The sequence below is a fragment of the Vulpes vulpes genome, chromosome 13 (genome assembly GCF_048418805.1).
Source record: "Vulpes vulpes isolate BD-2025 chromosome 13, VulVul3, whole genome shotgun sequence".
NCBI lineage: Eukaryota > Metazoa > Chordata > Mammalia > Carnivora > Canidae > Vulpes > Vulpes vulpes.
In genome coordinates, this window is record NC_132792.1 from 159370634 (window position 1) to 159383043 (window position 12410).

At 38.3% G+C, this 12410-nt stretch overlaps 1 protein-coding gene across 9 annotated transcripts in view; it reads left to right on the top strand.

Annotated features, from left to right (window-relative positions):
* The window catches only part of PPP1R12B (protein phosphatase 1 regulatory subunit 12B), a 204882-nt gene that overhangs the window by 76552 nt on the left and 115920 nt on the right, over positions 1 to 12410 (top strand). For 4 of the 9 annotated variants that reach the window (XM_026018025.2, XM_026018026.2, XM_072733508.1 and 1 more), the window contains exons 11-14: positions 323 to 405; positions 1558 to 1683; positions 4096 to 4278; positions 7454 to 7636. In XM_026018025.2, the coding sequence (XP_025873810.1) occupies positions 323 to 405; positions 1558 to 1683; positions 4096 to 4278; positions 7454 to 7636 (575 nt within the window). Of the gene's footprint in view, positions 1 to 322; positions 406 to 1557; positions 1684 to 2192; positions 2234 to 4095; positions 4279 to 6955; positions 7008 to 7453; positions 7637 to 12410 lie in introns of those variants that run through there. The other 5 variants (XR_011996431.1, XM_072733511.1, XM_026018028.2 and 2 more) reach the window with 3 other exon arrangements.

A 12410-nucleotide genomic window follows, 5' to 3' on the forward strand; every position in this document is an offset into this window, starting at 1 on the left:
TTCCTGTTTGTGGCTTTTCAAAGGCTCCGTCTCTTTTGGCAAGGTTGCTGATTTGTGTAATTTGTGCTGCTGTTTTCCTTTTTTTTTTTGATCATCCTGGCTTTTCCCATGAGAATTGTTTCCCTACATATTGGTTTTTAATGGAGGAAAGTCAGGAATTAGTCTTTGAAAGCCAGCCTTTTGTAATACTACTCAAACCGGAATTGTTACTGGATCTAGAAATAAGATTATATAGGTGTATTGAGCTCTGCGTTTTTACCCAGAATGTTACACTGTGACAGTGTTGTACCTTCTCTGTGCTTTACTTGTTTTGATTTTACAGGAGAGAGAAAACAAAAGCTATTTTAGTTCACTAGCACCGCGGAGGCTCAGCAGCACAAGTGACGTTGAAGAAAAGGAGAACAGGTAATCCTAATACAGGCCAAAAGATGGTCCTCTTGAACTTTCCTAGGCATAGTGATGCCTTGGCCATCACTCTGCTGCCGTCTTTCTGCAGGTGCCCTGAGCACATTGTGAATTGTTTTTTCCTTCTTCTTAGAACTCCTCCCAGCCCTTGCTCTCTTGCTTTGCCAGTGCTTTGCCCTTTAGGCTCTCACTTCAGCTTGGGTATCACTGTCTTTAGGAAGCCTTCCCTGACCCTTCCAAGGGCGAATTTGTTTTTACTACGCCAGCAGACTCTGTAAAGGTAGGGTCTATGTCTGGCTGGTTTCTCAGGGACCCCTAGTGTTTAGCACATGACCTGTTCCATGGTAAACACTAAAAATATTATTATTTAATTAGTGATCAATTTCTAATTTGTAAGTAGATAAAAATTTGAAGTCTTCTTCATCAGTTAAAATGAATGTGAGGATTTCGAGGTACTGCTGCATCTCGGAGCAGAACCTGATCTAGAACCTTGCTGTTCAAGGTGTGGTCTTCCCAGCAGCAGCATTGAAATCACCTAGAAGTATGTTAGAAATGCAGAACCTCAGGCCCCACCTCAGACCTGCTGGATTAGAATCTGCATTTTAACAAAATTCCCTAGGTGATTTGAAGTTTGAGAAGGACTGCTCTGGAGAGCCACAGCTTTGGCAGCAAAGGCCCTGAGGGAACAATTGTGGATTAGAAATTCTACTACAGCCCTTTCAGGATGGCTTCCAGCAGGTTATTCTCTCTTCCTTTTCTGCGGTAGTTACCTCTTTCCCTTGTTACAGACTTCCTCATCTTCCCCATCGTCCTCTTCTCTGCTCCCATATGAGCTACCTGTTGGCTTTGTAAAGCCCTTTAAAGGAGAAACAAAAAAGTTACAAAAGAATTGGAGACCTTTGACATAAGGGTTTGGTACCTATTGAAATTAGTTGGCTTTGAAGTTGATAAAAGAAAGCAGACAGTAGTAATACTTGACCCGTCCTCTGTGTATACAGGAAAAAACCCAAGCATCCCTTGAAAAGTGTGTCTGTTTCTTTAGCCATATTACAGTTTCCCTCTCCGACCCTTCTCCCAGTTTGCATTATATCATGAACAAAACTGGTGGTAGGAATCAGTGCTTTGTTTTGTTTTTCTTCCATGCCTCTGCAGAGAATCAGCTGTGAATCTAGTGAGGAGTGGTTCGTATACACGGCAGCTGTGGAGGGATGAAGCGAAGGGAAATGAAACTCCACAGTCAGTTGCTCCTTCTACCTATGTATCAACCTACTTGAAAAGGTACCGGGTTCCAAGGGGTGGGAGATGATATTTCTTCACTCTGGCCATGGGTGTATGGGTAATAATTGCATGCTGTTTTATATCCAATTAGCACCACAAAAACGAATCAAAAAATGAATTACTTTCAGATTTCTTGGGAGTAACATCTCGACTAATTATAAATTAACTTTATTTTCCTGACTGAATTAAAGTAAGCTGATTCCAAATTCTCACCATGAATTTTTACTCTCTCCTCTCAGTCCTAATCTTCGACTGGAAGTGACTTCTAGTAATCCCTGAGCAGGACTGAATTTAAATCCCCTTTGTCCAGTAGCTAGCTTTCATTTTTCTAAAACTAGAGAAGTTCTCAAGTTACATTTTTATGGGGAGGAAGGGAGGGACCCTATAGGGTGGTGAGGTGGGTGGGTAATGGGGACAGTTTTGTTTTGCATTAAAGAAGTTTCATATTGAAGCCTGTTAATTTAGGGACTTGAGTTGTTTTTTTTTTTTATGACTTTAATGGCCCTCAGATCCATCAAGATGTGAAACTCGCAAGTTTGGTGCAGAGAAGGTACATGGGTTTTCTTCCCCTTTTCTCATCTATATTCTCTTTTCTGCAATTATTTTCTTTGCCATGTACCAGCCAGCAAGCAAAGCACCTTTGCCAGAGCCATTATACTATAAGATGTACTTAATGAGTATTTTAATTTGAACTTTGCTGCTGATATGGAAGAGTCTGATTCTCATTGCTTTCTTTGAATTCTTTCTTCACTTTCATTTACTCAACCCCTCCAACTGCCTCTTCGTGCCACGGGCTTCATCATTAGGTTTTATAGACGATGGATTGGCTGCTCAAGTAACAGCCTTTTGCCATAGACTATACGTTTGGGTTCAAAACCTATTTCCACTTGATTGGAAGAATCTTGTCAACTAGTTAATATCAGAACATGTGAATTAGTAAAATTAGTAAGCTATAAAACAAACAGCCACTGTTGCCTTTTAATGGTCTTCAGTTCTGCAGATACGGTTCAGTGATCTCACCAAAGCTTCATTATGTATATAAACTCAGTGTTTTTGGCCCAATGAAGCAATCACTTATTTGTCTTCAAGACTAAGATCTTAGTCTATCTAAATACATCATTACTCCTTACTGTTGTATCCAAGACCAGGAAAATTGTTCTAAGAAAATAACACTCTAGATCTAGGAAAGAGAAAGCTGCGTTGTGGTGGGGTTGTTCTTTTTCGTGATCGAAATCATTAACAGAGGGGTAGAGTGAGTAGCATCTGGTTAGATAGGTATAGTTGGCATAATTATGGTAAACAGAGGAGAAAGGGACTGCCTCTAGTTAGGGTAGAAAACATGCTTAATTATATGAGTGCTTTTTGAAAGAAGATCCACAGCTTGATTCGTGCTTTGGATTTCCAAATCTTTATTACCCTTAAAGCATTTTTTTGACTACACAAAATCTCGTTTTACGATCTTTTCAAAAGGGAAGAATCATATGCTTTCGCTATTTAAAAAAGAAAATGCAAGAAGGCATTTGGCCCTCTTGGACTCTTCCAGGCCTCAACATACTTTCCATTTTCTAGTTCATCTCTTGTCCTTAGGCAGAAATTCCTTTCTTGTGTCCCAGTAAAGTGCATCTTTACCAAGGAAGCCTTCACAGCTTGTGTTGGTCACCCCCACTAGTGTCTCATTACCATAACAGTCAAGATGGTTTTTAAAAAATTCTTTTTTTTTATTTTATTTTTTTAATTGGTTTTTAAAAAATTCTAACCCAAGTAATGTTTTGATTTAATTGAGATGGTTCATTCTTATCTTCCTTTGAAACAAAGGAAAGTTGCCTTCTGTTGCCCATGCAATGTTATTTCCTATACTTAAAACTTTGAATCCTCCCAAAGACACGTTTGTTTTAGGCTTAATAACCACTGTCCTCAGAGACATTTTTTTTTTTCCCCACAGAGCTTTTTTATTCTCCATTCTTTAATTTTAAATTTCTACTCTAAAACCTCTCCAAATTCTTGGTCTTACTTTAGCTTCTGCAGTGCTACTTCTATATCAGGTAGACATTTGGGGTTGCATGATTTTTTTGCCTTGGGGTTTGTTGGGAATTACTTTTTCTAATAAAATTATTCTATTTGCTAAATATTTCTCAGCCCCTATTCTATTCCTATATACTGCTCTTCTGCTTTCTCTTATTGCATATCATCTCTCCTCAAGCTTCCTTCACTCTTTTGGATGATTGACAGATGCCTGCTTGCTGCCAGTGACCCAGCTATAGCTGGAATTGATCACTCACTCCACTTCCCAATTGCCATACCCTCTCTTTGGTCTACATTCCTTTCAAATGCACAATCTGGGGGGAAGGTGGTGCTGGGACATGGTGGGTGAGCAGCATGTCCTGAAGAAAGTGACTGTGTGCTGTTTTGCAGTGCCTCATTTGGTAGAAGTAGTGACCCCACAAGTCCCTACATTTCAGCCAATCGCAATTCATCTCCTGCTACCTCACCCATTACCATTGGTTCATCTACCTCTCGGGGCAGCAGGTGGCAACCTGCCTCTTCTTGCCCTACACCAATCAGTGCAAACACTGCTGCATCTGTACACCATGGCAGGTAAGGCTTCTTGGGGCCATTTGAGTTACAGTCATCAAAACTCATGCCTCTGGATACACATAAGAGATTCGAACCAAAGAGACTTGGTCACTGTGGAACAAGTTTGAATTCGTGTGAAAATGTCCATGATTTAACAAGGATGTTTTGTTTGGACTTGTATTAGGCACTCAGCAGTTGCTCATTGAATAGGGTCTGTGTCTTTGTACTTGGTGTTAGGCTTCGACTTAAAGTGACTGCTTTTGTGGAATTACTATGTAAGGGTCATCCTGTTATGGGAAAGCACATATTAAAAACATCCACATTACTTCACTTACATTAATTTTCTAGTCTTCGTGAGTAGGAGTCTCTTCTACTTACTCTTTTTTTCGGACAGCATATAAACCCAAATCAGATGATAAGCTAACTCTTGTTCCATAAGCTTCCTATAGCCTTCTGAAAATTCTCAGCCCAGTTTTTGCTAGAAACACTGTAGGAAGGAAGAGATGTGTGTTTGTCTAAATTTGTCTAGATTTGTGTTGTTCCTAGGGCGGTAGTGTCTAGTCCTTCTAAGGGGTAGCATGGGAAAGACTTCATCGTGAAAGTGCACCAGGACTTCAGCTGTGGTTTTGACTATGGCTTTCAATCCTTTATGTGTATGGTCAGAGACCTTTTTACTTTGGGGTATGGCAAAGGGACTCTTTTTTGAGGTAGTGTTTCTAGAACTAACACAAAGAAAATGAAAAACATTAGTGATGATAGTGTTACTGCAAGAACACTCTGGTGGTGTTGCTTGATTGGTTTTTGTCCATTTATTATATTTCTTTCGTTAAAATAAGTGGTGATTGTTTGGCTGGGAGGGATAGGCTCAAGATGGATTATTAATAATAATACTGTACAATTATGTTGACATTTATTAATTGGGTCCTTATAATAGTTCATCTGCATAGGTGTAGTAAATATTATACCCATAGATGAAGAAACTGAAATGCAGAGAGGTTAATTGCTTAAGTATTAAGAGTTGAGACCAGGGAAAATAGTAATGGCTACCATTTGTTGAACCCTATCGTGTGCTGAGCGTTGGCTTCGGTACTTATAAAAATTACATGAGCAATTGGTTTATTCACATGTACCAGTAAGTCCTAATAACTGAGGCTTACATATGATAAAGCTTTGTTTTTTTTCTCTCACTTAAAGTCCAGAAATTTGCAGGGTTGGCACCACAGCTTCAGAGTCATCAAAGGATCCTATATCCTTCTGTCTTTCTGTTTCACAGTTCTTAGATCGTGCTTCCATTTCCATGGGTTGCCTCTGAAGCTCTAGCTGTCATGACTGATTCTAGGCGGGAAGAAGGAAGAAAGGGGGAAATGTACCAAGAGGGTATGCTTCTGAACTGAGGTTTTCCCCCAAAGTGCTAATTTTCTGCTCATGTCTCCCTGGCTACCTCTAGCAGCCAGGGAGACTTTGGAAAATGTGGATTTTTAACTAGGTGCAATGCTGCCCTCAATAATTGATGGATTCTGTTGGGAAGAAAAGGAAAATGAATATGGGTTAGGCATATCTCAGGCACACATATATTGTTCTTATTTTATAGATGTGGAAACTGAGACCCAAAACTTAATCATCTGCACAAGATCACACATCTAGTAAGGAACTGAGGCAGGATTTGAACCTAGATTTGTCCATGTCAGAGCTTCTATTTCACTGTTAGTTTTCCACTGAGCTTGTATTTTACTCTGAGCTCTATACTAAGTGTTCTACATACATTATTTTATTTAATCGTCATAAGACCCTTGGATTTTAAGGTATCATTATTCCCATTTTACAGATGAAGTGACTTGAGAGTTAAGTTGGCTGAAATGTAGCCCCACATGGTTCCAGAGTCTCCCTGCTCTGGAGCTTTTCCTATTCTAACATTCCACTTGTAAAATTATACCACATTTCAAAATAATGTCTGATAAGGTTTTGATAAGTGTACTTTTTTATAGCTTTGTTTCTGGCTACTTTTATTAGTATGTCCTATAGACTCATACATCTTGTAAGTCTGAGGAATTTAGTTTCACCTTTTTTCTGAGTCATTAATTGTTTCTGGAGAAGTGGCTTGTGTTTTTTAGATACCAGTTCAAAACTGTTCTATTTTTATATTTGCATCTAGGTGCCATATTTAGATTTTTACAATCTAGTTATTGCTTTCAAGTTTATTCTAATGATGTGATTATTTGAAAATGAGTTTATAGCTACTTATAAGCATTTTTGGTAATTGTGAGTAAGTGGGGGAAAAAAAGCCAGATTTTTAGAATTCCTTATTTTCATTGCTTTTCTCATCTCTGTGAATATCAATTTTGGATCTCTGTTACCCCAGCAACAAGCTGTGACATCACAAATGATAGCTTTTTGGGTGGAGAGCCAATGGTTGCTCTCAACTCTTTGTTAAGAAACAAAGATCTTGTTTTCATGTAAATGAGTTTAATTATACAGCTTGCTGTTGGAAAGTCTGCAGTTAAGGTTACATATAGAATCTTACTAGTTTTTGTTTCTGTTGCTCATGTATGCACTTAAGATTACAGACAATCAGGCATTTGGTTAAGTGGAAAGAGAGCAGTTGCTGAGCTAGGTAAGGGAAAACTAAGCATACTGAGGTTGTATTTATCAAATATCTCTGGAATCCAAGAAGATGGTCATCTAATCTAGGCTGAGGACTACCACAAAGACTCTCACTGCCAAGAATTAAGGGGCAGGTGGAGGCTAATATCGTAAGTGACTTTAGTGTCGTTTTCATGTGTGTGGAGAGGCCCTGCCTCTGTGTGCCTGTGTGGAGACCAGATGGTACTCAAGAATCATTTAAAGCACTCTTGCATATGTTACTATCTTCCTTGTGCCATAGTTATTTTTTTTTTAATTTTTTAAATCTCAAGCAAAAAAAAAAAAATTCATGAAATATAACTCTTTGGGCAGAGGATATCAGACTAAATGTATAATCATACCGTTCTAAGATTTAAGAGCTCAGAATTTAAAAATCCAGTCAAGCGACAAAAAAAATCTGAGCAAGATTTCTCTAGGTACTTACCTCAAACCCTGTGTGTGTGTGTGTGTGTGTGTGTGTGTGTGTGTGTGCACGCGCGCTACTGCTTTGTTATGTGGCATGCCTGACCATTCTTTTTCTGCTTGTGTTTTTTTGTTTTTGTGTTTTTTATTTCAGGACTCCTTACAAATCCCAGGCTGACTCAACAGTAGAGAAAACAGCAGACAATGTCTCTTCTAGCACCCCGCTCTGTGTGATCACTAATCGCCCTCCACCTAACACTGCCAATGGGGTTACAACTGCCACTCTGCTCTCCACTCCTGGAACAGACTCCTCTGTGGAAGCCAGGGACAGGAGGAGGTATGTTATGTACTGATTTCCTTTGTAGGGTTCTGCTTTGAGGCAGGAGATAAAGAAATGGGTGTGAAGTCTCTCCCCCAATCCCAAATACATTTATGAAAGTAGATCTTTATGTTACAGTTTGGGTTGTCTATTTTGCTTCTGGGAGATTTTTGGCGGAGATCTTAATTTTTTCTGATTCTTTAGCATAGATACTTATTCTGTTATGAATACAGGCATATCTTTTTTCTATTTGTCTTAAAAAAGAAATCATGGTCAGACACTGTTTCCCCATTTTGTGGTAGAGAACCTAAAGCACAGAGAAGGATCTTTTCTTTTGTTTTGAGGAGTCTGTGAAGACTTCCCTGGCAGCAAGGAAAAGCCGTAGCATGAAAAAGGCTCAGAGAAATAAAGCTAGGATATCATTTTAATTAATTTAAGAATACCAGAAAAAGAACTGAATAGTGTATGATGATGGCAGAAGGATAGTGACCGGTTATTTTACAATTTCTTTAGAGGAAAATGATGAGAGAGCAGTCATGAATTGGCACAGGAGAGATTTAAGGGAGAAGCTAAGAAGAACTTTTTGATTGTCAGTATTAGAAGATGTTGGAAGATGTGACCAAGAAGAATGGGACATTTCCTCCCACTTGAAAAAGTAAAAAAATAGAATGCACTCCATGTAGCTGTTTCAGATCTACTTAAAAACTGAAGCCATATTTATTCCTTTTTTAAGACTAGAAAAGGAAGTGAAATCGTATAAAAATTTAGATTTCAGTTTGACCTCATTTTCTTTTGAATCTCCAAAGGAAGGAGATTTTGTATTTGTGAGTGTGTATATATGTATAATAAGTCTTATCATCCACAGGGTACAATGAGTTAAATTTTTTAGATGTTTGTTTATTATAATGGTAGTTCTAAAACTAAAATTTTGAGAAGCAGAAGGGAAATGTTGAGTTGAAAAATAGTGTTTCTCTTCTTTCATTCCTTCCTTTCTTTTTTCATTTCTTTATATAAAAATTGGAGAAAGTCAGTTTTCTGGGGTAATAGGTTGCAGAGCATCATCTTTACACTGGTTTCCAGCCAAGAAAATTTTTAATAAGTCAATCTTGGATATTGAATGCTTATGTATATAATAGCTTGGATGTAATTTAGGTATTATTAGTTTCATCTAGGACTAAATGTGAAAGTAATATTTTCTGAATATTAGCTGGAAAAAACTCCATTTCAAAAATGCTTCTGGGCTGACACAAGTAAAATGAGTTAAATTCATCACTAAGATCATGACCCCTGAAAGAAGGGGTAAATCAGGCTTTTTATCAAACTGCATTATTAAATATTTAGGTGTACGCACCATTATTTAGAGAAACCTAGAGAAACAGTTACTGTCTTCTGGGATTTTTATGACCTATGAACAATAAGATGGCGCCTGCTACAGATACTAATTTTGCTTGAGAGGTTTTACTTAAGCCACAAATATTTGTTATGTACTGTGTACCATATATTATCACTGGGACATAATTCCTCCAGAAGCAGCAAATATAATAATAAAAGAATTAAATTAAAATATCGATGAATTGGGCAGCCCGTGTGGCTCGGCGGTTTAGCGCGCCTTCAGCCCATGGCCTGATCCTGGAGACGCTGGATCGAGTCCCACATCAGGCTCCCTGCATGGAGCCTGCTTCTCCTTCTGCCTGTGTCTCTGCCTCTCTTTCTCTCTGTGTCTCTCATGAATAAATAAATAAAATCTTTAAAATATATATATATCTGGCAGCCCCGGTGGCGCAGTGGTTTAGCGCCGCCTGCAGCCCAGGGCGTGATCCTGGAGACCTTGGATGGAGTCCCACGTCGGACTCCCTGCGTGGAGCCTGCTTCTCCCTCTGCCTGTGTCTCTGCCTCTCTCTCTCTCTCTCTCTGTGTGTGTGTGTCTATGAAGAATAAATAAATAAAATCTTTAAAAAAAAATATATATATATAGATGAATTACATGAATGTGGTGTTTCAAGATAAGCGCATTTTTAGGACAGCACAAAATAATAAACAGGGAGATATTAGATATTTATTAGATAATAGACAAATACAGTAATGGCACAAGATAAATAAGAAGACATTACATAACATTTGTTGGACTCAGTCACTAGCATTCTTTTTTTTTCAAAATATTTATTGAGCGTTTGCCATTGCAAAGTACTATGATGAACCCAGGTAATATAGTGGTGAACAAGCAAACAGTCTTAGCCCTTGGGAAACATACATGGTAGTGAAGAAAGATAAATATTAAATAATTATAATATATACTATGGAGAGGTAGTGTGAGTTGTTAGGACAGAGTATCCACCTCCAGAAGACCTCCCTTCTCCTGCAGGATAAGGTTATCCTAAGGGCATGATGCTCAAAATGTGTAGGACGAATAATAGCTAGGAGAAGGGGATAAGCATTCCTGGCAGAAATATGGCTATTGAATACCACTAAGGTGGGAAGGTACTTGATCCTTTGGAGAATCTGAGAGAGGATGTGACTTTGATGTAGAGAGTTAGGGAAAGAGCAATCTAAGGTGAGGCTTGGGGAATAAATAGGAGCTATATAATGCAAAGTCTTACGGCTGAGGACTAAGATTTTGGATATATATGTTAAGAGCCATGATGAGTTACTGGAAGCTTTTTTTTTTTTTAACATCTTTATAAAGATATAATTTATATACCATATAATTTAAGGTGTACAATTCAGTCATTTTTGGCATATTCACAGATATGTGCAATGATTATCATGGTCAATTTTAGAACATTTTCATCATCTTAAAAAGAAATCCCATACATTTAGTCATTGCCCCCCTATTCCCACCTCATCTACCCACTCCCTAGACTGAAGCAACCACTGATCTACTTCCTGTTTTTATAGTGTTGCCTATTCTGGACATTTCATATAAATAGAATCAATATGTGGTCTTTTGTGACTTCTTTCATTTAGAATAATGTTTCAAGGTTCATTCCTGTTGTGGCATGTATCAGCATTTTATTCTTTTTTTTTTTTTTTTTTTTTTATGGCCAAACACTATTCCAATAGTGTTGGAATTCCAACACTATTCAAACAAATTGCAATGTGGATATACTGCATTTTGTTTGCCATTCATAAGTTGGTGGACATTTGGGTTCTTTCCATCTTTTGGCTATTTTGAATAATGTTACTATAAACATTCATGTACAAGTTTTTGTGTGGGCATATGTTTTTATTTCTCTTGGATATATACCTCAGAGTAGAATTGCTGGGTCATATAGAAAATATGCAAAAATATAACTTGATCTCACATTTTCTTAAATTCTGGCTTTTATTCTGGTTACATTATTCCATATGCATTGGACAGGGAAAGATGGACAGGAATAGAGAGAGGCATGAGAGAGAGCAGTAGCTTGCACAGAGGTAATAGTAAAAGAGATGGAGAAAAGTGAATGGATTCAAAATTTACTTAGGAAAAGGTTCTAGGAACATGGTAGATAGATTTTATAAGGACCCCTTTCCCATTATAAATGTAGGAAAGTATAATTGAGTTCAGAAAAGTGAAAGGGAACTGCTAGGTGACAAAACTGAAAAGAATCCAAAGACCAGAGTGGTTGGAGAGGCTCAGGGTTGGTTGAAGACCTATAGAGTAGACCTTAGCATCTGGAGGCTCAGATTTTAATGCCATGTGTGGTTATGGGAAGCATGGCTTTGGACCTGACTAGGCTAGGGGCTGTAACCAAGAACCTGTATAAAGCTAGAGTTCTCAAAAGGCTGCCTAATTCATGATAAGGGTACTTTGTCTGTGGCCCCAAGAAATGTCAAGGATAGGATAGGACCTATTCAAGGGTCTGGGCAGGGACAGAAAAATCTTTTCTGGGAAATTCTTACTACCCATATAGTGTGGAAATCCCAAACCAAGAATTTCTTCCTTAAAAGACTGATTGATTGAATGATAGAGTGTGGTGAGGGAGAGGGGGAGAAAGTCTCAGGCAGACTCTGTGCCGAGTGTGGAGCCCAGTGCAGGGCTTGATCTCACAAGCCTGAGATCATGCCCCAAACCTAAAACAAGACTCTTAACCCACTGTACCACCCAGGTGCCCCCCCACCCCCAGCCAAGAATTTAGCGAAGAAACTAGGTCTGCAGTCTTGAAATCTGGGGCCATTGGCACAAGCACTTTAAAACTACCATGAAGAAACACACTGACAACCCAGGGTACAAAGGATTTCTACAAAACAGTTGCTGACCAAAGACAAACTCACATAGAACCTTATGAACACTGAAGGAAATGAACCACTGTGAGAGAAAGTTAGCAGATACAGCTTCTTAGATACGCTTAGAAGTATTACATGCAGATCACTATGTAATAGAATTTTTTAGATGCAAAACAGAAACCTCAAATTATTATTTAATTGGGTAACAATAATTAGAAGTGACCAGTTGTACTGAAGATAGACACATGTATAAAAATGGCAAATTAATCAGAAGCGGTTCCTAGAATAAAAGATTTTGGAAATGTGTTGTTTGTATATAGAATCCTATTTAAATGGGAACCCACATATATAAAGCATCCATTTATTGAGAGACTGCTGTGTGCCAGGCACAGTTATTAAAGATACAAGGTTAAAGAAAAACATCTTTCCTGCCCTTGAGAGCTTAAATTTATCTATTGTGGGAAGGCAAACAAGCAAATCAAATAATATAGTCAGTTGTTAAGTGCTCTGATAAAGATATGTATAGATTGCTGTGAGGGCACGGAGGAGGGGAATCTAAATTAGGCTGAGTAGGGTGACAGAGAAG